General features: G+C 39.2%; 3 protein-coding genes across 15 annotated transcripts in view; 2 read left to right on the forward strand and 1 right to left on the reverse strand.

The window, feature by feature from the left end:
* The window catches only part of ccdc88ab (coiled-coil domain containing 88Ab), a 59,583-nt gene extending 57,530 nt beyond the window's left edge, over window positions 1-2,053 (reverse strand). For 12 of the 13 annotated variants that reach the window (XM_055029280.1, XM_055029275.1, XM_055029276.1 and 9 more), the window contains exons 1-2: window positions 1,380-2,053; window positions 1,175-1,275 (exon numbers count right to left, since the gene is read on the reverse strand). In XM_055029280.1, the coding sequence (XP_054885255.1) occupies window positions 1,175-1,275; window positions 1,380-1,442 (164 nt within the window). In that variant the 5' untranslated portion in view covers window positions 1,443-2,053. The remainder of the gene's footprint in view (window positions 1-1,174; window positions 1,276-1,379) is intronic. The other variant, XM_055029273.1, reaches the window with a different exon arrangement.
* A 6,835-nt stretch (window positions 2,054-8,888) lies between these two features.
* LOC129360177 (polyribonucleotide nucleotidyltransferase 1, mitochondrial) lies at window positions 8,889-17,816 on the forward strand. Its single transcript, XM_055030302.1, has 28 exons — window positions 8,889-9,076; window positions 9,205-9,265; window positions 9,844-9,918; window positions 10,078-10,183; window positions 10,268-10,317; window positions 10,424-10,487; window positions 10,584-10,631; window positions 10,750-10,863; window positions 11,298-11,484; window positions 11,587-11,638; window positions 11,743-11,800; window positions 11,877-11,973; window positions 12,066-12,168; window positions 12,581-12,651; window positions 13,164-13,200; window positions 13,292-13,358; window positions 13,878-13,967; window positions 14,064-14,117; window positions 14,387-14,496; window positions 14,594-14,665; window positions 14,842-14,905; window positions 14,992-15,075; window positions 15,157-15,240; window positions 15,704-15,810; window positions 15,942-15,997; window positions 16,859-16,937; window positions 17,014-17,061; window positions 17,141-17,816. The coding sequence occupies exons 1-28, from the start codon at window positions 8,958-8,960 to the stop codon at window positions 17,294-17,296; spliced, it is 2,313 nt and encodes a 770-aa protein (XP_054886277.1). The 5' UTR covers window positions 8,889-8,957; the 3' UTR covers window positions 17,297-17,816.
* A 439-nt stretch (window positions 17,817-18,255) lies between these two features.
* LOC129359676 (serine/threonine-protein phosphatase 4 regulatory subunit 3-B-like) lies at window positions 18,256-26,886 on the forward strand. Its single transcript, XM_055029468.1, has 16 exons — window positions 18,256-18,680; window positions 19,152-19,207; window positions 19,356-19,454; window positions 19,776-20,399; window positions 21,275-21,352; window positions 21,458-21,574; window positions 22,060-22,176; window positions 22,489-22,620; window positions 22,875-22,977; window positions 23,067-23,108; window positions 23,239-23,397; window positions 23,499-23,668; window positions 23,756-23,895; window positions 24,616-24,761; window positions 24,855-24,991; window positions 25,112-26,886. The coding sequence occupies exons 1-16, from the start codon at window positions 18,539-18,541 to the stop codon at window positions 25,220-25,222; spliced, it is 2,373 nt and encodes a 790-aa protein (XP_054885443.1). The 5' UTR covers window positions 18,256-18,538; the 3' UTR covers window positions 25,223-26,886.
* The last annotated feature ends 103 nt before the right edge of the window (window positions 26,887-26,989 follow it).

Here is a 26,989-nt window from a genome sequence, read left to right on the forward strand (position 1 = left end):
AAGGCTTCTATTTGCAGACTAATCTGCAACACAGTAGGGAGCTACCTCAAGGAGGCAGGGTATCTTCCAATCTGCTGCAAATCACAGAGTAGTGGGAAGAAAAAAGGAAAAGAAAAAAAAGCATTTGAAAGTGGAGCAGCATGCTGCAGCCATGCACCACAGATTAGTGATGCAACAATCAATTGGACAGAGATTGGAATAAGCTTATTTTTCCTTCATCGGCTCTGATCAGATTGGCAGTCTCCCATTCATTAAACCCAATCAATCTTGTAATTTTTCCTCCATCAATGCAGCAACCAACAGGATGTACTACAACCCATTCTCACTGCATCCAAAACAGAGTTGCATTAGGAAGTAACCTACATTCAGCATCTAGCAAATGATTTTAGAGTGGAGGAAAAAATCCTGGCATTTGAAAGTTGTGAAGCAGTGCATCCACAAAATGCACCAACCAATCAGACACAGAACTTTCCCCCTCACTGGTGATTTACAAATTTGCTTTTCCCCTAATATGCAGATGAAATAAAATCTCACCATTCTTTAAGAAATTTATCAACCAAAAGCATCTTTTATAATTCCCTGCAAATGGTTATTACTATGAATAAATCGGTACAATCATACAATTTCTTCAGATTCCAAACTAACATCTCCATCAAAGGACCTGCAGCACAATTTTCACATGCATTAGTCCTTAAAGGGCAAAAATTGAAAATTGGAACCAGCAGTTTAAGTCGACCAATAGAGCAACAACAAAATGGTGCAGAAAGCCTCAAAAGGCGCCTTGCAAGAACATCTTTGACCCAAAACAGTGTCCCTTTGTGACTAGCCCACATTCAATTCAAAAACTCGACAGAGGCTGCAGTTGTTTTAATTTGCTCAAAGGGATGACCCTAAAAAAAAGAGGCCTGAGGGTTAGTGTCGTTTTAACCTCTCACCACAATGTAAATGATCGCAGAAAAAGGCTACCACACACACACACACACACACACACACACACACACACACACACACACACACACACACACACACACACACACACACACACACACACACACAAAACACCACGACTGTAAATCTAGTTTCGCATGCCCTCATTTGGCTAATTCTGTGCCTCGATGTAGGCCAAAGAAGAGGGACAGATGGGAACGTCTTCCCTTCCTGTCAAATCACTTACATCTCGAACATGATCTCGTTCAGGTAAATCCCGTCCACCAGCTCGACGTATTCCGACAATTTACTGCCGTCGGTCACTGTCGAGTGCCCAACACTCTTTACCTATAAAAAAAATATCAATAAGTAAAATAAAATAAATTCACGTAAAGACAAACAATTCTGAGAGCACGTCTGAATATTTAATTGAGGGGGTTCCTTCTCCTTACCCAGCAAACCAGAGGCGAGAGCATGAACTGCTCCAGCAGTGGGGTGAAAACCTCGTTTTCCATCTTATTTTTGGCTGATATGTGGAGGGAAATACGAGTGAAATGTGCCTTTATTTACACTCCGCTCATGTTGCTTATTCGACCTTTATTAGGGGTAAAAACAAAGCCAAGGAAAAACTGGGGGGTTTCTTTAATAAAGAGGGGAAGAAAGAAAGAAGGAAAAAAAAAACCTTTAATCCTCAATCTTCTCGACACGACCCAGCTGTGTCAGATGCCAATGAAGGGGCTTGGCTTCCTCCCAGGAAAAAAAAAGAAAAAAAGAAAAGAGAGACATGGAATCACATTTTTCTAAAATTAAAAGTTTGAAACAAAGAATGGATTCTGTGATGCAAGGTCAGCCGGGTTCAGACAACTCTCGGCACGAAACGCGGTCAAATGCGGCGGACCTGTGCCAGGTGAGCTGTGGCGGCGGAAGACTTCAGCGCATCAGAGACGGTTAATTGAAGGGTAAATATCCCGCGGCGAGGCAAATACACGCACACAAATCCAGACGTTCCAGGGTCCTGCTTCCCCGCCAGTCGGTTCTCCTCTCGCGTTTGTCAATAAAGCGACTCCCAGACGTGGCCTGCGAGTCTGACTCCCTTCAGACGCCGAACACTGACTGAGCTGAAGAGTTGAGAGGATGACTGGAGGACGCGAAGAACCGCCTCCCTGATCGCCGAGCATCTCCCTCCGCCCTCCCTGCTCAAAGAAAAACTAGGGCATGGATCAAAGCATCCTCTTTCTGTTCAAATTTCCTCTGAGTCACTGCGAGGACTACTTCTTAGTCAACACTTTATCTCGCAAGTCATTTTTATGTATTAGGCTCTGGCTGAATGTGCGGAAAGGAAGCAAACCAGCTCTTTTTCTAAATAAAAAAGCCCCCAAAACAAATATGTTTATATTCTCTGCACTGGCATAATTTAGATCTTAATGAATATGCGTTTGCTCATTGCAGTTCCATTTAAGCATGCACAGAGGTCATACTTATTACCCCCTTTGTCTGCAGCAGTTGCGTGCAGCACATGAGAAAACCCAGGGATGCTACTGACACCTGGTGGGTAAACACTGAACTCATACAGTCGTGGACACGTGTGTCGCATCCTTGTATGTAAAATAAATTGATTTTATTTTTTTTATCTTCGTAGCATAGTCTTACACTGAAAATCTAGGAACTTCTAAATTGTGGAAAACCCTGAGCTGCAGAGTTTTGATTCCCTGTGTCCAGCAAAGAAAACATCAGTGTGTGCGAACCGATCCATGGGTTTAATGCCCTCCCCACAGCCAAAAATATACAATAACTTCATAGTTTTCAAACATTTGACAACTGTTTATATTCATAACAATTTCAAAAGTATTAATAGAACTCATCTAATCTAAGAGATTATTATTATTATTATTATTATTATTATTATTATTATTATTATTATTATTATTTTACATATGAAAACCTTTTCATGTGAAACTTTCATATAATTCCCATATCAATCGCTGATATGGGAATTTGGGAAACAGAGTTTCAGAAGTGTGTAGTTTGAAGAAAGGTGTAAGAGTTCAGCTAAAACTGTCCCTTTAGGCAGCCTTTCCACAGAAGTTGGATGAAACAATAAAAGTAATAAAGACTTCTTTAACAATGACTTCCTAAATCATTTATAGCTCTTTAACTTTTTACTTTACGAATTGAAAGTATGTCCCTAAAAGCTGCGCACATTTCGGCAACTTTTATTTCAGAAATCACTTTTCAAACTCAGCCACACATTCTCAGTGGCTGAGAATTCAGACCTGGAGTTTGACAGAAACCTTCTAACACAAGAATATTCATGAACTTAAACCATGCCAATGGTGTTAGTTCAGGGTGGTAGTCCTGCTGGTAAGGTAAACATGAACGTCCACATTTGATATATGACCGTTAACAAATTGCAAGCAGGATTTTGTCTGATTTTCATTCAACATCTTTCCTCTTGCCCTTCTTCTCTAAAGGCCGGATTTGTACAGTGTATGACAAGTAGTTGTGGTGTTTCTTCTAATTGAGCTTGGATTTCTGCTACTAGTTTTTCTCTGTAAAAAAAAGTAAATCACACTGGGGTAACGAATGTGCGCTCGCTGGTGCGCACACACACATGTGTGCGTGCATGTGTGTGTGTTTATTCGTCTTTTGCAAGAGGATTAGATTCTATTCACTAACTTGGTGACGTCTGAAGCCAATTGGTCACTCACCATTCTATTTGCGAGTTTCAAAGTAAAGGGGCTAAATACAAGAACACACCACACTTTTCAGATTTTTATTCGCCTGTAGATTTTCTAAGAACATCCACTGCCGACTTTAAAACTCCCAGTGAAGTCCTGATTTTAAAACGTAGTTAAGACGTGACAAATTGTGGAAAACTTAAACGAGAACTTAAAACACTTTTACAGAAGATATTGTAATTTTTCTTGTGTGAAACAAAATCTTTTGGATCTCTACAAATGAAGTATTTTTATTCCAGTATATTATGTATATATTTAAGTGCATTTATTCTCCCTTTGCTAGGGCGCCCACACACATCTCTTACTAACGCCCATCTCCTTAGCAGACAATTAAACAGTGACGCACCTAATGAAAACCTTTCATCGCTGGTGTCGCTGCAGCTTACCCACACAGCAGCCAGAACACAGTCATTTTCTGCTCTGTCACTGCGGAGACGCGCGGTTTCAAGCTCGGGGGGGTTTGTTTGTTATCGTGCGTTCGCGTTTATATGGATCTCTGTGGAATTCATCATCATTAACTCTGAACCGAACGGGGCCTTTGTTCCATCCTCGTCAACATCTGTTGCTCACGGTGCTTTCAACGACTTTCCCAAAGCAGCTTCAGCTTTCATCCGATGAATCAGGGAGTTTATAGACCCACCGCCACATTCCTCGCTTGCAGCACGATAGAGGCAGGGCTTCCTGTAAGCCCGCCGATCTCATTTTGAGTTTTCTTCTGCGGTGTAGTGAAATGTTCTTATTCTCTTAAAAGTTAGTTTTGTCACTTAGATCCATGATTTCTGGAGCAACGTTGCTTGCTGACTAAGAACCCAGATGACCTCAAACCCCTCTCACTGCTGAGATTCTCTTGAGTTATTTTACAAGAATTTACAAGTCACCACAAGCATTTTTATTTGGAGCTGGTTCTGCACAGCGGTTCTGGCTAATGTCGAGTGGAAGTTTCATTTTTCATGCAGTGACATTTAACCCACAGTGATCTTCCCTGCGTTCTTGTTTCAGAGTTAAGTCAGGAAGTTCAAAATGTGGCTTGTCGAAACAAAAGTTTTACGAGTTTTGAAACATGACTTACTTAAAACACTTTTGCTATGTGAAAAGCTAAGCAAGCACTTGCAGTGCCAAAATGTATTAAATAAAATGAAGTAAAAAAAAAAAGATCTGTCAACAAGCAATTGAAAGATATATTAGAGACATCATTGAATATGAAATTATTTCATAAAGAAATCAAATTCAGTTCAAATCACATTATTGACAATTCTATTTTTCATTTTCACTTTACAATACAGTACATCATGACTAATTCAAATTACTCGTAAAGTAAATTCTAACATCTGGTTTGATAATTAGTCCACGTCACACTTAAATAGGAAGTGTTTAAAAGACAATGTTGTGTAAATAAATGTACATTTGAAGGTTTCTTAAGGTTTGAAGGTCAACCTGAGGACATTTGGAGATTATTTTTACTGAAATATACAGCCATTTTACAGGGTTGTTCATTAAAATAAAAATCTAAATGTATGACTACACAGTTATGGAGTCTTGAAAATAAAATAAAAAATAAAAACCCTGCAGCCACCACACATATACATTACTCCTGCATCCCATAGAGAAAACACAGACACTAAATTATTTATATGTGTCACTTCAGTGTTTGCTCATAAGGCAACTCTGACATCCACTCTATCTTTGTCCTGTCGTGTTGTGATGGGAAAACAACTCTCAGAGGATCCATTCAAAATCAAGATGGATGCTCCCAGTCAGGTCAAGACTGTAAAGCAATAAATGGCCATGCAAGTGAAATATGTTATATTCTGCAAAGACGCTGAGAAATAATGACACAGCATGAAAATGACTGAAAAGTCATTTATTCCGACCTAAAAATGGATCTTTTTATTTCATTTCCTATGTTGTTTAATTGTTTACCGAACTATGAACTATAATGTTTGGATTTAAGTCACATTTGAGATTTATGAGATCAAAAGCTTATCCAATGTTACTGTATCAAATATTATTTTATATTTGGGATTGATATGAGAAAAATTGAATGCTTTTGGGGCGTTTTGTTACGTTTAAATGTTTCAGACTACAAAAGAAATATAAATACCATAGAAAGAATAAATTTTAAAAAATCCAATTTCCAAATGATGATTTTAATTACCAGTGGAAAACGAAACCAATGAACTGTTTGCTGTAACAACTGTTACCAGGTATTTGCGATAATTGCCTGAGTCTAGGCCGCCCTTAAATATTAACTTAGCTTTTTTTCTCTCCCCCAAATCTTTCAGATCATTTGTTGCTACTTCACAGACAATAGTTCATTTCTGAGTGGCTGAATTTTCTGCTTTGAAGCTTTCTGTTTAAGAGAAGAATTCATGTTTCCATTTGCTCTAGTAAGTCATCTGGGCCCTGAAGCAGCAAAAAGCCCCCAGATCATGACACTACCACCACCGTGTTGGACTATAGGTGTAATATTCCTTTTCTGAATTACTGCTGTACATTTCTTTCATCAGTTCAAAGAACAATTTCTCTTAAGTTGAAAGGATTATAAAGAAATGCTTGGTAAATATCAGTTACAATTTTGGGTTCTTCTTGGTCAGCAGCTTTGTTTGTGGTCTTGAAATAAGAGTAATTTTATCCCAGCTTCCTTATTATCGTTAAATTGTGAACGCTGAGCTTAACTGAGGGAAGTGAGGTCTGCAATGCTTTTTGTAACCTTTGCCAGACTGATAAATGTCAAAAACAATTATTTCTCCGCATGTGGGCACGATGTGTTGCCTTGTAAAATATCTTGGCCTACTTTATGTCATCTGTGAGGTTCTCTTTGAGTTATTTCTGGAGTTCTGATCTGATATTTTTAGACAGCTTTAATGCTGGGAGACTTGTACGACTGTATTCCTCCCAATGCGCAAATCTTTCAACAGTTTTCTTTTACTTTCTTCACGTTCATCCGAGAGAGGAGCCATGTGGAAGTTTGCCATCTGCCATAATGTAATTATCATGCTTCTGACAAAGAAAATTATGTCCCACCAGTTCAGGGTGCCAAGAGCTGTCTCTCCAGCTTCTATCATGCCTTTGCATGTCAGTAAGATCATTCACAGGGATTTTATTACTAGAAAAGGAACAATAAAACCTCACTACAGAGAGCACCATGATACAAACTGAGCGTTATTGACGATAAAACTCTTTTCGCCTAAGGATGAGTTTCTCTTGGAATAGCAGATCAAACCTGATGAGTCTCAAACAAAATGTATTACAAGTCTGCACCGACTTCTCATAGGAGACATAAACTCCATGTGCATGTGCAGCTTGTTCAATGTTGCAGCCTGAAAACAACAACAAATTCATGCAAACACACTGAGTATTGAAGGGGTGAAAACATACAGACGCTTAAGTTTGCATGGGTCGATGGGCACCTCTACAAGCCCCAACAATATCTGTTGTATTTTATTGCCATTTGTCTTTACGTAAGAAACTTACGGGTGTTTTGCTTGATCTCAGCTTCCCACAGAAACATGTAGTATTCCTGTGAGGGAAATGACTGTTTTTGATGAATCTGCATACTGAACATTTGATGGGTTCTGTTTCATCAGTTCTGCATGATCAAAATGTGATATCAGTGCCTCCCTGAGCCATAAAAACACACAACAGACACATGTGTTCCTAGGGTTACTGGTTCTAGTAATTATGGGAATGTGAGCCTGTGTCATGCACTTGTAGGCACTTGCATGAACCCTTCTATTTTCTTCAGCAATTAGATGTTGTGTGTGTGTTTGTGTGTGCATGTTGTCTAGCCTGTAGGTGATCCAGCATGCACCAGAGATGCTGTTAACGCTCATTTATCACCATAACAACTGCGAGTGCCCCCGCTGTAAGCAATGACTGCTCAGTGACTGACTGGAGGTTGTTTGTTGGTAAATTATCTTCCAGAATTGCTGCAACTAGTACACTAAAATTGACTACTAAATTGAAAGAAATGGCTCTTTAGTAACAGTGCAATGGTTAAAAAAGGTGAAAATAGCTCTTTTAGGTGTTGATGAAAATGTTTTTTTGAACAAAAATAACATTTTAAAAATCTTGTTATTAATTTTTTAAAAATTTAAAAGTTCTTGATGGTGTAAACAAGATGTTAGCACAGGATTGACATTGAAAATATAGATAATAAATAAATAAATAAATAAATAAATAAATAAATAAATAAATAAATGTGTGATGGCGCTCTGCAAGAAAGAAGTTATTGACAGTGAGGCGTTGTCATTGTCACCAGCCTGACACCTGGTGGTTAGAAGTTCATCTTGCACCTTTTTGAATTTGCAAGAAACTGGACTGGAAACGAAAGTTTCTTGCAGTTTGTTTGTGTCGATTTAAACCGATTCAAGCTTATTTCGTTCCATTTTACTTGATCTCATTATTTAAGGGTTGTTAAAAGTAAAAGCAGATTTGGAAATTTTCACTTTGAAGTCATCTACAGAAGACTTGCATAAATGCAGGGGATGGGCACAGGCAGCAGAAAAAAGCAAAAGCAAAAGCCTGCATCTAAAACAGCTGCTGGAGGAGAGTGGAAACTTTCAGTCGATGTAGACATCCCACCCAAAAACCAGAAAGCAGTGAACACTGCTTTCAAAGTTCAATTGTTAGGTATCATAGCATATCATAAGGTAAAATTAGGTAAAAGGTTAAAACTAACTGACACACTAATGATGGCATGTAGGCTATACCAGTAAGTTGATCTACAGTAAAATATCAAATGCAATGTGAAAGAAATATATGTAAAAGCAAAAATGAGATAAAAGGCTAATACCAGCTAAAATACTAATGATAGCATCTAGGCCCACAAAAACGAAAAAACTTAAAAAGATGATAAATGTGGAGGATGTGAGAGAAATACAATTTAGTGTATTTTATTGGGAGCCAAAGGAAACACAGAGGATATTTACATATTAAGGAAAGCATTATTTATGTATCTTCACAATACAAACTTTAAAAATATATAAGATTTAATGGATGTGACTGAATGTTATTATTGCATCTACACGCACATGTACAGTAGGTGGCAGTATGCTCCTTGAAGTCATTTGAAACCCGCCATAATAGAAAACGAAGAAGAAGAGGAACGACACAAAACGGAACCGTTGTAATGCGATTACATTTGATGTTGCACACGTCTATTGTACCGAGCCAATCAGAAGCGGCGATGTGCTTACGTAGGTCCATACATGTGACAGACTGTCATGGCGGCTCCTACATGCAAACTGTGACTCCTACTGTTCTTCAGAACCATCTCTCTGTCCTGTAATTATGAGATATTTAGCTGGACTCGGACGCTCGTTCGCTCGCCTTCATGTCCGTTCCTGTCACCAGAGCATTTATAGCAGGAACTCCAACCCACGGAGAGTGGGAGTGGACCTTGGAGAGAAGTGAGTTGACTCACGCTTTCTTTTCTCTCATTCGCTGGGAGCGAGCTCAGCATGAGCTCTGTTCTCGGTAGTGTGATGAATGAACTAAAGCTGCTGTTTTGTGTCTCTTGATGTTCTTGGTCTTGTAGGAAACTTGAAATCTCTTCAGGGAGTTTGGCCAGGTTTGCTGATGGGTCTGCTGTTGTACAGGTAGAAAAGAAATGCCAAAATAGACTCTGTTTTAATTTGCATCCATATATCTCTATATTTTTAAATTTAGTTCGTTGGCTGAAACGTCCAAGTCGCAGAGTAAACACATTTTTACACGATTTCTGCCACCTCCAGGGAAGTTTTTCAGCTTATTTTATTTTTTGTTACTCAAAATAACTAAATCTGAATTGCAGAGACATCATATCCCTCGGTTATTTTTAAAAAATATTTAATGTGTCATTTGATAATTGCAAAAAGCAAAACAATGTGCCACTATATCAGTTTTCCTGTGAATGAGATTATTGTGAAGAGATGCGTTAACATAGTATTTTTGTGCTTTAGTTTGCTATGGTTTGTTATTTAAGTTAATCTCAAAAGTTTAGAAGCTTTGAACAAGAAGAAAACAACTTTTTATTTAGACTATTATTGTCAATATTGTTTGTGCAGATAATGTTTAAACCCATGTGCAACAGCACTTGTATAACTAGATTATTTTTCAAATGAGTTATGTTTAAGGTATTTTAAAGAAGCCTTTCTAATTTTGAGAAGGGTGACAGTTCTTCATCCTCACTCTGCAGCTGGGAGACACCTCAGTGATGGTGACCGCCGTCAGCAAAACCAAACCGTCGCTGCTTCAGTTCATGCCACTTGTTGTAAGTTCCTGTCCACTGGAGAGAAATTTCCAACCCTGTGTTGTTGTGGTTGTTTTAATGAATGCGTTTAGCTAGTCATGGTCATTCAGAGGAGTTTTACACAAGGTGGATTCTATTTTTGGATTTATCTTGGTAAGTGATTGTTATTTCTTTTGACAGGTGGACTACAGGCAGAAAGCAGCGGCTGCGGGTCGAATCCCCACCAACTATTTGAGACGAGAGCTGGGCACTACAGACAATGAAATCCTCACCAGCAGACTCATCGGTGAGCTAGATGTGCCCTCCTTTCTTCATGTTTAGAGACTTGTGTTCTGTTCCTCCTATTGACCAACTCCACTTTGTTGCTTAGATCGCTCGATAAGGCCACTTTTTCCTCCTGGGTACTTTTATGACACTCAGGTAACTTCAGTTTGAACCTGTTTTATTAATTATTCATTTAAAGCTTTGCACTGATGTCCTTTGGATCAGAAATGACAGAATTCTTTATTGTTTATGTCTCCTAAAGGTTCTTTGTAACCTGCTTGCAGTTGATGGTGTCAATGATCCAGATGTTCTAGCAATTAATGCAGGTAACCAAAAAAAAGAAAAAAAATCCTGGAAACTCATTATCCCCCCCTTCCCCCCCAAAGAACACCTTTCTAAAACTCTGCTTTGTTTCACAAAAGCTTCGGCTGCTCTGGCTCTGTCGGACATCCCTTGGCATGGACCCATAGGTGACAAACCACACAGCAGTTTCTGTCCCGCTCAGACATTTTAGATCGACTCCCTCGACATTTCCGGCTGTTACGTTATGAAGGCTTACTCTGACTGGGACTGCTTGTGTATCTGCAGGTGCTGTGAGAGTCGGCATGGTTGATGGAGAGCTGCTGGTCAACCCCACCAGGGCAGAGATGGCGTCCAGCAGTCTGAACCTTATTGTGGCTGGAGCCCCCAGCAGTCAAGTGGGTGAGTTTAAAAAGACTTTCCCAGCGTTCAACAAGATAAGATGAATTAGAAAACGGAAAAAAAAAAGAGTCAAACCTCTGGTATAGGTAGGTGCATCATGAGTTGATCACAGATGTCCGACTAAAAAGGAATCGGATGTAATTATTTGAGGATCTTGCTGCTTTTATAAAGCTAAACTATTTAGCTTATTTCAGTAAATAGTAAAGTATTTGCTGTTACTAAATATCGACAATAAAAAAAAGTCAACACTCAAGCTCAGTAAGCATACGTCTTTTATCTCAGTAGTGTAACTATCGGTATAGTTTTCTGGCCAATTACCAATTTTTAAAAACCGGAAAATTATTTTTGTTACTTTTTGGAAATTACGGCAGAACTTGCCTGAAATTCCCGCCTGCCAATACTCTGCTTTTGATCCAAATGTCTGTTTCCGTCAGTGATGATCGAGGCGTCGGCCGAGAATGTGCTGCAGCAGGACTTCTGCCATGCAGTGAAGGTGGGAGTCAAACACACTCAGCAGATCATACTGGCCATCCAGCAGCTGGTGCGGGAGCAGAAGATCACCAAGCGAACGCCGGTGAAGATGTTCTCTGTTCCCACGGAGATGGTGGAACACGTGCGGCAGTAAGATCTATGATCTAAATTGAAATAGTTAGTCTGTTTCGGCACATTGGATACAAAATGTCTCCGTCAGTGTGAGTCATGATCTGTTTACCTTTATTCTAGATTATCAGCTGAGAGGATCTATGCTGTTTTCACAGATTATACACATGATAAGGTAGAGCCTGCGATCCCATCCATTTATTATCATCACTGAAATAGCTTGGGCTGCATATGATGATGAAATGTATTATCTTCTCATAATCTTTCCTCTCATGTCAGATTTCAAGAGATGAAGCGATCAATAAAGTTCGACTAGAAACTGAGGAAACCATAAAAGGTGGCCAATATTTCATCTTCTTACTAATCGCTTCTGACTTTCATCATCTTATGTGGTGATTCATGTTTATGTTTAGAAAAATTTCCACAAGCTGAGCCGTTTGAAGTCATCGAATCATTCAACAGTGTGAGCAAAGAGGTCTTCCGAAATTTAGTGTTTAATGAATACAAGAGGTTGGTGTCACCTGTATTACTGTAATTTTAGATCTCAATGATGCTTTGGGACCTTTCTTTATTATAAAAACTGCTTTTTATTCATGCCAAAGATGCGATGGGAGGGAACTGACGGCTTTAAGGAAGATTTCCTGCGAAGTCGACCTTTTTAAGCCGCTCCATGGCTCAGCTCTGTTTCAGAGAGGACAAACTCAGGTGTGTAAATAAACCAGGAAAACAAACAAAAGATAAAATGTGTTTTTACTGTGAATTTTCCTTAATAAATTCTCTTAAATTGTTCTAAAAAAACTCACTCCTGTGTAGAGCTGCTGCAATAAAGGACAAATGTATCTTTAAGTCCTTTTTGAATTTTTTTTACCTATTTTTATGAAATGTCATAAAAATGTCTTAGAAAAATTTGGACACATTTGGAAAGAAATGTGTCCACAAAGTCCACAAATGTCCAAAAAGTTCGATTCCATTTTTCAGTGACATGTCTTTTGTTTTAAAATGGCTAAGATGCTACACATCAAATGACAAAGTGTTCTTTGCATGAAAAAGAACAGTTAATATAATTTTTAAAATAAGAATAAAAATCTTAATAGACAATTTTTTGTACTTTCTTCAGGTGCTTTCCAGTGTTACATTTGACTCCCTGGAGTCGAGCGTCAAGACAGATATCATCACTACGGCTCTGAGGTGAGACGTTCACCTGCCTTGTGTTCATTTGGTTATTTTTCTGGAAATACATACTTCTGTCTAAAAAAAAAACAGAAGTCAGGCATAATTACAAAATGTAACAGTTTCTAAAAAAAGAAAAAATAATGTTTGAAATCAGAATTTAATTTAGACATTAACAGCATTTAGTCAATGTTAAATTTCACTAGTAAGGTGCTTTAGTATCACATCTCCAAACAGACTTTACCCTCTTTAATGGAGTCAGACTTTTCTGGTTTATGTAAATGCCCTGTTTAGCATTTTTACACTATATTATGTAAATGTGATGTAAAGTATAGCATTGTCTATTTTAAAGTTTATACTCGTAAAGAAATTGTGTAATTTGAATTCATACAATGAGTAAAGTCCTTTAGACTACAGATTGTTTTTGGTCCCGCTACAAAGTTAGCTGTAAGAATGATCTCCTGTGTAAATAATCAAGCAGGTTACAATGAATCTGTAATAAATCTTTCTGTTCTGGTTTTGTTCTGCAGTGGCATCAAAGACAAAAACTTCATGCTCCATTATGAAGTGAGTGAAATACTTATTCATTGGGAGAAATATATCTTTTTTTCTTTTTTGTTTCTCTAACAAATTGCAAAATCCAATTTGTCTGATTCAGTTCCCTCCTTATGCAACGAATGAGACCGGAAAGATGGGAGGACTCAACAGGAGAGAACTTGGACACGGTTTGTTTGCATTGGCTGCTGGTCTTTTTCGTTTCTTTTTCCTATCGGTGTCCTTAGCGTTTGTAGTTTTGGTCATTTTGTTCCTGATTTCTTTGGTATCTGAATATGAGAATTCTGCAGCGGGATACTTTTTACTGACTATAAAGACTTTTCATGACTGCCTTGATAACCAACAAATTTAATGTTCTTATCCAAAATATAGTCATAGTTTCCTGGGAGGAAATAGACTTTTATGACTCCAAAAACAGAAACCATTTAAAGGTATTTTAATTTGCTCAAAGGAGCAATTTGTCCAAACTGTATTCTATTTTCTAAAGGTCCGCTGGCCTTTTCACTTGTATTTATTTCCACAATTCCTAATAAACATAAATACAAACTGGAGTAAGTAAGTAAATGTTTTTACAGGTACAAAATAGCTGTAGAAAAGAAAAAAAAATGTCAACACGTTGATAATGCATCGCCCACAGACTGCGCCCCAATACTTTATTGCCATTAAATTTCTTGTTTGTGTGTTTGAAGGCGCTCTTGCAGAGAAGGCCCTGAGGCCCGTCATTCCTAAAGATTTCCCTTTCACCATCAGGGTCACAGCTGAAGTGCTGGAGTCAAACGGTTAGTGCTGCGATGCATTCTGGAAACTGTAATACAGTTTAAAAGAGGTCCTAAAAAGCACATGACTCCGATTTTCTGGTTTTAATCCCCTTTCAGGATCGTCTTCAATGGCTTCGGCATGTGGAGGCAGCCTGGCCCTCATGGATTCAGGTACAAGAAGTGGTGAAGCTCTCCACTCTGTTTAGTAGTAAATTTCACTACTATATGCAAATGTGTGCAAATAAACACATTTGCATTTACAATTTTTGATTAGAGTTTAATCATAAATATCTTCACAAAAATACTCGCCAATGTTGCATCATACATTTCTTGTCAATTTTATGCATCAATCAGTTCACATATCACTTCCGATAGGAAAAAGAAATATAACTAACACTTGGAGAATCTTTGCTAATTTATTTTCATGTCTGTGTTACCAGGTGTTCCCATCTCCTCTGCGGTGGCAGGTGTCGCCATCGGTCTCATTTCCAAGTCGAACCCGGAGAAACCAACCGAGATAGAAGACTACAGATTGCTGACGGATATCCTGGTACAATTTTATGCTTAATTTAGCTTCTAAAGAAGATCTGCCAATGTAATAATTTGAAAAAATGTTGAATGTTTGCCACTTGTGCTTTGCTGAACAGGGAATAGAGGACTATCTGGGAGACATGGACTTCAAGCTGGCAGGAACAAACAAAGGCATCACTGCTTTACAGGTGCTGTGTTTTAAACCTTCTGTCTGAAAATATATAAATGCATCTCGTTTTTCAGACAAATATTTGTTATGGTGGAATTTCAATGTAAATCTAAATAATCTCATTAAAGATTCCAAAAAGCTAATAATAAATGTCTCGATGGTGATTTAAGTTAATTTCTTTTCTTTTCCTTCAAGGCTGATGTGAAGATTCCAGGTTTACCTCTAAAGGTGGTCATGGAGGCGATTCAGCAGGCCACAGGTATACAAGTCCCTGCAGAAAGTCAAGATTACTTTACTAAAATATAAATTTAACACAATTTTTGATTGAATGTTCTTCTGTTTCAGTGGCAAAGAGGGAAATATTGGGCATTATGAACAAATGTATAGCAAAACCCAGAGAGAAAAGGAAGGAGAACGGGCCTGTTGTTGGTAGGTTTGAAAAATCAGGCAGTTTGGAACCTGTTAAAATAAGATTGTTGGAATGTTTTGTTGTTTTATTTTTTGTCTCAGAAAATGTGCGGGTGCCTGTGTCTCGGAGAGCTCGCTTTGTTGGCCCGGGAGGATACAACCTTCGCAGACTTCAGGCTCAGACAGGTACTGTTCATGTCTGGAAGATGTAGGAATACAGAGCCTTTAGTTTTGTTATAATAGCAGATTAGCGTGTATTTGACTGGGTTTTCATGTAACAGAGCAGCAGATTGTAGAGCATGATTCAAGTAGAAATAAAATGAAACATACTTTTTTTTTTGTAATTTGAAAAATGCTATCAGAAAATGTGAATGTGTGACATGGATTTGTATTCATTTACTTTGATTCCGCTAAATGAAAAATTAAGCTTGATGAGAACATTGATAGAGCTGAATAAAAGGTAAAATCAGAAAAATGGATGAGGCTCATCCTCCACATTTGGATATAATCCTAATAAAATATACAGAAGTTTGTGATTGCAATATAAAAAAGTTCAGGGGAAAATAAACTTTTGAAAAGTACATTGAATTACTATAGACTTTTAGCAGAATATAAATAGTCTACATTTTCTCTCCCCGCCCCAATCAAGGTGTTACAATAAGCCAGATGGACGAGGAGACTTTTTCTGTGTTTGCCCCGACTCCTGGAGCGATGAACGAAGCCCAAGACTTCATCAAAGACATCTGCAAAGACGATGTGAGTCCTCACCTGGCTGGATCTGTCACCTTCCTGAACTTAGCCACTCTGTCTTGAACTTTTATAAAGTTATGGCTTTCTGTTGATTTATGAAGCATGTTAATGTTGGCATTTGTGTCTTTGTTTGGCAGCAAGAACAGCAGCTGGAGTTTGGAGCTATCTACACTGCCACAATCTCAGAAATAAGGTATGAAAACGCTGAAATATAATTATAATAGATGTTAGCAGCTTTTCTAAGGCAGCACTGGTAGAAATATGTTAAAAGTTTTAATTTCTCAGTATAAACTCACTGAAATAATTGTCAACTATGTTAAACATCGATTAATTGTTGACTGGATTGTACAGACTCAAAAGGCCACTTACTGAGAAAAAAAAAAACATATTCAGATCCTTGATTAACCCAAAACTGTACAAAATATAAACACATTTGCATTTAAAATAAAACACCTCTGTCTGTAAATATGTTTTACCCTGAACTCTTTAAGCGGCACAGTTTTAGCTTGACTTTGTTCAAATTAAGGAAAGTCATAAAGGTGATAAAATATTTGTATTGTTTAAACAAAGAATTGAATCATTAGGTGTAGTTTTTTTTGCATCTTCTAATGTATTCCTAACATTTTATGTATAAAAAAAGCGTAAGCGATTGAAAGAGAAATCTATAGAATGTGCCAATTTGTTTATCCGCTTAGTTGTCAGAAATTTTTCTTCCTGAAAAAGTTGTGGCTAAAATCATATTAAACTCTGTGTAATTGGAAACAAGGTGTTAGTGATATGAAGGGAGGCGAGTGAATGCTTTTGGAAATATACAGTCCCAGTTGTTTTAAACTTAAATTATTGCTTTGGGTGCAGATGTTGGCAAGTTTACTTGAGTGGCTATTACATTGTATCAATAAAATTCAGCACCACCATCTTGAAAGTCATGTTCTCTTGTCTTTCCTATTTTGTGAGGCATCCTGTTGTTACTGGAGTGGCAGGAATCAGAGATGTTTGAAGACAAAGTTAACTTTTACAGTTACCTGTAACTAATGGCTTTTCCTTTCTTCTGAAGGGACGTTGGTGTCATGGTGAAACTTTATCCTAACATGACTCCAGTCCTGCTGCACAATTCCCAGTTGGATCACAAACGAGTCAGTATATTTGCGTCTGTTTAAGTTTTATGAAGGTTTGAGAACAGAGTGTAACTTAATTAGTCCCTTGTTTTAGATTAAACATCCCAGTGCTTTGGGCTTAGAGGTGGGGCAAGAGATACAGGTAGGTGTTCACAAAGATGGTTGTTTCTTGATTTCATTCTCCTCTGTAATGTAATGTTTAATGTCTGTTGTGATGACAGGTAAAGTACTTTGGTCGAGATCCAACAGACGGAAGAATGAGGCTGTCTCGGAAGGTGCTTCACTCCCCTGCCACAAACGTTGTCAAGACACTGAGTGAGAAACAGAGCATCTCCATGGCTGCCAGCAGCATCCACAGGGACAGCAGCGATTCATGACCGGGTGCCACAGCAGGCCTTGTCTGACAAAAAGGGATTCATGCTGTGGCAATGTCTTTAGGGCAAAGACTTGACGGAGAAGACTGCCAGAGGGAGATTTTGTGAACTGAAAAAGCAGACAGAGCTGCAGGGCTTGAAGATGACAGAGATGCTGTTAGACGAAACAAGCAACCTGGTGGCAATCTGCCTTAGGAGCACAAAGTGAGAGAGAAAAGTAGCTGTCGTCTTGATACTGATCCTTTTTTATGTCGACTCAGTGCATGAAATGGTTTGGAGATCTGTTCACCACATCGCAGTTTCCACTCCGCTTTTATTACTCACACTGAGCCATTCTGTTTGGCTCTTTTTGATTTGAAGCTCCATATTTAATATCTACGTGTTTATAATGTGCTCTGACAGACTGCCGGGATCAAAATATGGACACAATAATGCAGAAGACATAGACAAGACACTGGTCTTGTGTTATGTTTATAGTTTGTAAGTGATCTGTAAATAAAACATTTCAGGTCCTTTTATAGTATATTTGTTGTGATTCTTTATTAGTTTTTTTTTTATTGAGTTTAATAAAGTAGTAGCTTTCAAAAAAAAAGTGAGATAAATATTCAAACACAAATAGTGTTAATACATAAAATGGTGCTAAGAAATAAATTGTAATAAAATTTTATTACATTACAAGTAAACTGAAATTAGCACACGGAAACATAAAATAGAATGCCTTTTCACAATCAGAAAAAAGTGTGGATTTTGGATATGGAAAATGTTCACTTCCCTAAAATAAACAGGCATCTTTTGCAACACGTGTCTCATGGACACAAATTGTGTCACAATGTTGAATATGAACTTCTCTGGGTGGATGTTGCTGCGATTCTTTTCTTTTCCTCCAGGTGGCGACCTCGTGCCACCTGGAGGGAAGCAAAGCTCCGCCCATCCGACGGCAGTTTGATTGACATCAACGAAGATCGGATTACAAGATGGCGGACTGTGGACGTTAGCGAGGAGGCCGTTAGAGTTGTTGTGCTTTCTTTGAATTTTACTGTTTTATTAGCAGGCCTTCTGCTTAAACCCTTTATGTGGTAGACGTAATATGTTTATGAAGTAGGCCAAAAAAATTGTACAACTGCTGCCGTAAACTTTCATTAGACGTGCATGTTTTATAACATGCAGGTGGGAAAAAAGTTAACAGGTCGAGGAAAACACTAGACAGGGCGAGCTGGTAGCCTGTTAGCTCAGACTCGGTTAACCATGTCGGACACTCGGCGGCGGGTGAAAGTGTACACCCTGAACGAAGACCGACAATGGGATGACCGGGGCACCGGACACGTTTCGTCCACATTTGTGGAACGACTGAAGGGAATTTCGTTATTAGTTCGAGCCGAATCTGACGGTGAGTTCCTCGTTAGCATAGCCGCGTTTACGTTACGTTACCTAGCTTTAGCATGCTATTTACTGTTTGTTCGGACTCGGGGCTTTCAGTTGATGGTTCCTTTTTTTTTTATGAGACTATGGCTTATGAATCCAACTGTCTTTGGCAATTATAAGGGTTTGTGTTGTTTTATTCGGTTTCCATTATTTATTTGGGTAACACGTTTATAGTAAAACCGGGGGGGCCCTCGAAGTCTCGCTGCACACGTACAAAGTTATCATAATAGGCTAACCACATTTGTTCGAGGAGAGATTATACAAATAAATCTTATTTAATTTTATGACCAGGTTTCTGCGAATGTTGCCTTTTGAAACGTTTCAAGTCTTATTTAAATGCCCTAATTGTTTAGGCATATAATTTACAATAGAGTTGCCTATTTTACGTTTAACACGTCACCGTCGCTTTAGTAAACCACCTTTCTCACTCTTTTAGGTTCATTGTTGTTGGAGTCGAAGATAAGTCCGAATACCGCATATCAGAAACAACAGGTAAACAGTTTACACTGAGCTGACTCTCTCTCTCTCTCTTTGAGCTCAATCAAGATGTGTGCCTTTATCCATTCTGAAAGCTACCAATTTATGTGAATCAAGTATGGATCTTTGAGTAAAACTGCGTGTTTCTTTATCTTGCTTCCAGGACACACTGATTGTCTGGTCAGAAGCAGATAATTATGACCTTGCCTTAAGTTTCCAGGAAAAGGCCGGCTGTGATGAGATCTGGGAGAAGATTTGTCAGGTATTATCTAACAAATAGATGTTTTGAGCTCCAGGTCAATTCACAACTTGGCTCATTTACAATTGACTGGTCAAACCCTTGTCCATTTTGTACCTATGAACAAAATATTTTGTACTTGCAATACATTTTGAGGTAACTTATTGTAAAAAAAAATTGTTACATCTCAAACTGCCACAAAAAGTTGTATCAATGATCAGAACCTCTTTCTCGGTGTTGCTATTAAAATGGCCATATGTACAAGGTTTGTAATTATATATAATTACAAACCGTTGTACTCAGTTGCGCATTCATTTAATGTTTTGTTAAACATTTGTCGCCCAGGTTCAAGGCAAGGATCCTGCTCTGGATATCACCCAGGACCCCATCGACGAGTCTGAAGAAGACCACTTCGAAGAGATCCCAGAGACGACCCACCTGGTCGAGCTGCCGCCCTGCGAGTTAGGCCGGCTCGAAGAAATCGCCGACCTGGTCACGTCTGTCTTGTCCTCGCCCATCCGGAGGGAGAAACTGGCCCTGGCGCTGATGAGCGAGGGCTACATCAAGAAACTCCTGGGCCTCTTCAGAGTGTGCGAGGACCTGGACAACCGGGAAGGCCTGCACCACCTCTACGAGATTGTGCGCGGCGTCTTGTTCCTCAACAAAGCGGCCCTGTTCGAGGTGATGTTCTCGGACGACTGCATCATGGACGTGGTGGGCTGTCTGGAGTACGATCCGGCGCTGGTGCAGCCGAAGCGGCATCGGGAGTTTCTGACCAAGACGGCGAAGTTTAAGGAGGTGATTCCCATCACAGACTCGGAGTTGCGGCAGAAAATCCACCAGACCTACAGAGTTCAGTACATCCAGGACATAATCCTGCCCACGCCGTCAGTGTTTGAAGAGAACTTCCTGTCCACCCTCACCTCCTTCATCTTCTTCAACAAAGTGGAAATTGTCAGTATGTTGCAGGTAAGGACAAAAGCAGGTTTACTTACAGTATGAGGAAAAGTGACGAGTGGATGCCTTTTCAGAAGTTTATATTACTTGATGGGATTTTCTATTTGTACATTTAATTTTGATGATCCAGTGTAATTTTTAGATTGAATGTTCTTCAGTGTTGTCTCGTTTATGATGCTCTTTCTTCCCTTTTGTCAAATAAAAGAAAAGATAGAAGCAAATTTTATGATGGCATTTAAAAATATTAATGAACATGAAATTATATGCCTGTAATAATAATTTATTATTTTGCAAATGAAGTTTTGTATGTCAAAAGTTGCTCTGTAGCAAGAAATCAAAGTTAGTGGGGAAGCATACAAAATGAATGGGTTAAGATGCATTTTAAAGCTTCCTGGTTCTCAGCTAATTTGTACTGCGCAACTTTTTTTATTATAATTTTGTTTTCTTAAAATTCTTCAAATGTTTGTGTATTCTCTGTTTTTCTGACCTTATCTGTTCAGATTTTCTCTGTTTTGAGAAAATGTTCACGTTTCTGCCTGTCACATCGCCTGGCTTAAAATTAAAACATGTTCATCTGAGATTTCTGGTCTTTGTGTTGAAACAAAATCTCAACGTCTGAGAGATGACCAAATGTACTTGCCGTGCCAAAGTAACGCGCAGAAGCAAAGTAACGCTAAAGGAATGATGGGAATATAAATTTTCTGTTAGTTCTTTCCAACTGTTCTTACACAGGTGAATGGAAACATTTCTAGAGATAACCATCATGGTAAGCGCCAATAAATGTCAGGATTGGGTTCTCTTCTTTCACCATTGCTTGAGTTTATCTCTAAGTCTTCTTACTTTGGTAGGTGTCTTTGTTTCTAACGTATGTCTCGCTGTTGTCGCAGGAGGATGAGAAGTTCCTCACTGAGGTCTTTGCACAGCTTACAGATGAAGCCACAGAAGAAAGTAAAAGAAGAGAATTGGTAAGGCACTGAAACGGATTGAAGCTATGTTTTAAAGTCCGTTCCGTTTGGAAATTTTAAAATCTGGCTTAAAATTTTTGTTTTGTTTTGTCTCTTCTACTCTAGGTGAACTTTGTCAAGGAATTCTGTGCTTTTTCGCAAACATTGCAGCCGCAAAACAGGGATGCCTTCTATAAAACTCTGGCAAATCTAGGGATTTTACCCGCTCTTGAAATAGTCATGGTATGTTGTTCCATTTCTGTGAATGTAATTGGAAATATTTATTTAAGCAAATCTGTACAAAAACGAGCACTGGAACTGATCATATTTAAAGCATTTTAAGCAACAATTTTCAATCAGCTGTTTTTTTTTGTTCAATCAACAATTAAAGAAATAAATGCTTGAGATATTTCAGTTTAGGCAGAATTTATTTGTTTAACTTCTTAAATTGAATATAAATTAACTTTTAGGTGATGTTCTAATTTAAAAAAAACAAACACAAAAATATGTGCAAATCTCACACATTTGAGGTTACCATGAATTATAATTATGTATGGTGTTTATACTGAACTGTAAAGTCTGGAGTTTGTATTTCTTCTAAAAGAAGACAAAAGATGTGACATTATCAACACCCAATGGAAAATATTCATCTGAATTTATGTGAATCTTGGGATGTCTTGGTTTCATTCTACAATATATTGTTTTCCAATGTGTTTGTTTTTCTGTAGGGAATGGATGACTTGCAGGTGCGAGCAGCAGCTATTGACATATTCTCGTACCTGGTGGAGTTCAGTCCGTCGATGGTCAGGGAGTTTGTCATGCAGGAACCGCAGCAAACCGAAGATGTGAGCAGAAATGTTCTTGTCTTGAAAGTGTAATATTAAGCGTCGCATTTTAAGTTTCTGTGTTATTTTTGTGATATGTGGAGTGTGCGTATCTCTAGATTGGTTTATAGCTCTGCGGCAATTAATGTGGAAGCGTTGTACAATCTGAGATGCAAAGTGTAATTCAGCACAAAATGATAATGAAAAGCCTGAGGGGATGTAACATTCACTCAGCATAGATTGTTAACATACGAACTTGTTTCAATATATTCCTCTTTTTTAATGATGTCTGTTCTCTCCCGTGTCTGTTTGGGTTTTGTGCTTCTATTCTAGGACGTTCTACTCATAAATGTTGTGATCAAGCAGATGATTTGTGACTCTGATCCAGAGTTGGGAGGGGCCGTCCAGCTTATGGGTCTGCTCAGGACTCTAATCGACCCTGAAAACATGCTGGCTTCCACCAATGTAAGCAAAGCCAGTCAGAAATCTGCCAGTTATCAAAAAAAAAAGAAACGACAGCCAGATCTCAGAGCTGTTTGAGACTGTTCAAAGTTAACCTTGCAAAGAGCCTTGAAAAACTCTTCCCATTGCTTTAACATTTTCACATTTTGTCACGTTACAACCTCAAAGAGGAGGGCACAGAATGATGGCATTTAATCCTCAATGGACGAACTGCTGGTTGTTTTAACACCGATTCCACTTTCACTAACGTCTTTCAGAAAACGGAGAAGACAGAATTCCTGAGTTTCTTTTACAAGTACTGCATGCATGTCCTGACTGCTCCTCTTCTGGCCAACACTGCACATGACAAAAACTCAAAAGGTAAACCTGGCCCCCAATGCAAAGCATAATCATAATGTTGCATTACAGAAGTGTTTCTTTTTTTAATATTGATTGCCATCGCCTTCCAGATGATCCAGAAGGATCTGCAAAGATTAACCCAGTTTGTCCAGGTGGGTCCAGTTTAATTTCATTGAACAGCCAATGGTCAGCTATGGGATCCTATTGAAAATTAATTTGCACAAAAATAGTCTTGTTGCATGTTTTAAATGTTCTGATTAGAGCCGTATTTGTTTTGTGCAGACAACTTCCAAACGGCTCAGCTGCTCGCACTGATCCTGGAGCTGCTCACCTTCTGTGTGGAGCATCACACCTACCATATCAAGACCTACATTATGAACAAAGACCTGCTCAGGAGAGTGCTGGTGCTCATGAACTCAAAACACACCTTCCTTGCTCTTTGTAAGTCCTAGCCTACAAACCTTTATGTTGCTCTTTCCAAAAATCTTCCGGTTCTAGTTCTAGGGCTTCACTTAAAACGTGATGGCTTTTCTCTGTCGAAGGTGCGCTGCGTTTCATGCGGAGAATCATCGGACTAAAAGACGAGTACTACAACCGCTACATCATCAAAGGGAACCTGTTTGAACCCGTCATCAATGCCCTGCTGGACAACGGCACCCGATACAACCTCCTCAACTCGGCCATCATCGAGCTCTTCGAGTTCATCAAAGTGGTACGTGCACGTTAAATTCCTACCCAGATTACAAATATGTCCCTTGACTTCTCAGAAAGTTTCACTTTTTTTTTCTCCTCTCCACAGGAGGACATCAAATCTCTCATAGCTCACATCGTAGATAATTTCTACAAAGCACTTGAATCCATCGAGTACGTCCAGACTTTCAAGGGCCTGAAAGGCCGATATGAGCAGGAAAAAGACAGGCAGAGTCAGAAACTCAACAGGTCAGTGAAAACTGTGAAATTATTGACTTCGTCATTTTCTTTAAGGGATGGTTTAGGATTTACGTGATGAGTTTTTGATAAAAGGTACAAACAGTAAATGTCTTACTTACTACTTTTGGAGAAATCCTAAAGTGTGTGTCCAAGAGCAAAAGAGACTTCTACATTCAACATCATTTCAGTCTGTTTGAGCTTACATAAGTAAGAGTTTTTGGATGGTCTTGGCAGCTCTTTGACTGGCTGTTAGCCTCAGTTTCCAGGTCACAAATATCTGGACTTATTTAAAATAAACATGCTGAAACATTTTAATTACTGCACGTAAGATTTCAGCTGCTTCCGGATATTTGCAGGTTTCAGGAAGTCAAATTTAAGACTTTTAAAAATCTTCTTTATTTCACTCTGAATGAAATTTAAAGCTATAAATATAAGGAATGTCTGGGGGAGCTTGTTGCGTAACAATCAAGCGCAGCAAAAACTGAACCCGGCTTTGTTCTCATGAAGGAAGCAAAAACAGTAGCTAGCTAGCAAGGGTATATTAGTTGCTAGTTACAGGTAGCTGCAAGACTTTTAAAGTTCTTTTTTTTTTTTTAAGACATGTATGTTCCAGTTTTAAAAGCCCGACATTATTTCTTCAGGTTGTTGGTAACAATTAATATTTTCCATTCTCAATAACGACTTGGATTTCTTTGCGACATTCTACATGAAACCTGTTGTCATCCGCAGGTATCGTAGAGACGCGCGGTCTATGGACGAGGACGAAGAGCTGTGGTTCAATGACGATGACGACGATGAAGACGGTGAGGCGGTGGAGAGAAGGATGGACGAGGATTTCTCCGACAGCTACGAAAAGTTCATGGAAGCCAAAAAAGGTGATGTGCTCAGCTGCGAATGTTTTTGACGCCCCGAAAACTTTGTGTTGAACTCTGGAATCACGCCTTGGCCGTCGTCTTCTGTCACTGCAGGAGCCGCCAACGGAGCAAACGCTGCCAACAACGGCAAATCTGCCACCATCCCACCTGCCTCGCCAGCCGTCACGTCAAGCAACAGCTCATCTTCGTCTGTCAAAACAGTTGCCCTTCCTGCCACTCCTGTTGTTAAGGTATCCAAACGTCACAAGCATGGATTACTTTCATAAAAAAAAAAATACAAATCTAAATGCCTTTCTTAATTTATTTAAAGCATGTAGGCACTTTGTCAGCGTTTTCTGTTTTTCTTTTAGACTGCTCTTGTCGGGTTGGTGGACTACCCTGACGATGAGGACGAAGAGGAGGAAGACGAGGACGAGGAGGAGGAGCAGTCTCCAAGAAAGAGAACCCGTCTGAGCTCTTAAAGCTTATAATAGCTCTCTCTGGTTCCGCCATGGCGGAAGGACGTGGAGTCCTTCCCATTCCCTCTTTCCCCTGGCCGTCTCATTGGTCCTCGGCCTTCTGGCGCCACCTTCTGGTCCCTCAGAGGCATCGCACTGAGCCAGACGAGCCTCCCGCCTTTCCTCAGTCCTGAACTCTGCTCCTTGCCCCCCTTTGGAAGGAGGTGAAGAGCTTCTCTGGAAAGACAGGTTGCAGTCTATTTCTGTAGGCTGTCTTTTTCTTTCTTTCTTTTTTTTAACTCCCCCCCTTTTTTATTAAACACATAAACCTGTTTGGGAAATCCAAATCTCTTCTTCCATTTCTTTTTTGTACCACGTTTTTTTTCCCCCTTTTCTTCACCATTCAACTGTCAAAACATGACATGGCAACACCAGGTCAGACACCTTTTTTTTGTTTGTTTGTTTGTTTGTTTTTTGTTCTCTGTATTTCTGTTGCTGCAACAGTCAGAAAGCCTCTATATCCATCTCCCAACCGAACCAGTGAGGCAAGAAGAAGCCGAAAACCCGACCAGCCAGCATACAAACTGTTCAGCCGGCCGCCCAGGCTAGCGGGACTAGCCCTCCGATTTGACTGGCTGGAGCTGATTATGTGCCACCAGGTCAGATTCAGAGGGATTCAGGCAGCGTGGAAACATTAAATGAAGGGGGGGGACAAACGCTTAGCTCCAGTAGAGCAGGACTCGAATGTTCAAAAAGCCATGGCATCCGTTTTGGGGGCGGGGCACACGGGACTTTAACACAATATTTTGTGGGATTGTGTTAGCCACGAGTCTTGCATTTCACAAGTTTGTTAAAGTACTGTACATATATTTCGTTGTCCTTTAACCATTTCGCCCCTCTCTTCTTCCAAGCGTGGTTTTGAAAGGGGAGGAAGGACACCCACCTGATTTTTCTTCTTTTTCTTTTCACAACACAAAAGATGGGGGATCACTGTTCACCCTTTTTTAGGTGATTTCATTTGATTCAGTGTAAACTCTGGAAAAACTTCAACATGTCAGTTTTAAGGATTCCTCATTAAAACTGTGGCAAAGTCATGTTTGTGGCCAACGTTTCGAGGATGTCTGGAGTTTTTTTTTTTGTCACTCTCCAGTTCTGCCCAATGGATATGCTGTGGTTTTGGTTTTACCCCGAGTCCAACTTCAAACGAGGGCGAGAAATTCGACTTTCAGACAGTTCTCGGGTGCAGAGTTGGTTTCCAGGCGACTTAAGAGCAGCTTTTCTCCACGTATGTTTTTTTCTTTTCTTTTTTTCCTTTCACGCAGTTAAATAAGTTGAAGGAAACGTGCTGCAATGATGATGTAAGAACGGGTGAGCCATTTCAGACCTGATTTGATGTCCTTCACGCCCCTCCTGCGGTTGAGGCAGTGTAGCTTTTTAATGTCGTGTTTTACACAGACAAAACGCACAACGTCACATGAAGGGATTCAAAACTGTCGGAGAATGAAAGCGGTGGAACGTCTGGACCTGAGCGGGGAACTGGCTTTGCTCCTTTCTGTCAATGTCACCCAACAAAGACTGATTCTGCTGAGTCAATTTGTACCAAGTGCATTTAGTACCACTATCCATTCTTAACATTTGTATGAATTTATTTGATAAGTTTTGAAATTAAATGTGATCCTGACATTGAATATATGATTTCTTGCTTTTTTCTCTCCAGCCTGGACGTGGCATCACTCGTTGACAATATGATCAGTGCATCCGGTTGTAAATAGATGCTTATTTGTGATTAAC

Source organism: Poeciliopsis prolifica, unplaced genomic scaffold (assembly GCF_027474105.1).
Source record: "Poeciliopsis prolifica strain line A6 unplaced genomic scaffold, Auburn_PproV2 SCAFFOLD005, whole genome shotgun sequence".
In the NCBI taxonomy this organism is placed as follows: Eukaryota; Metazoa; Chordata; class Actinopteri; order Cyprinodontiformes; family Poeciliidae; genus Poeciliopsis; species Poeciliopsis prolifica.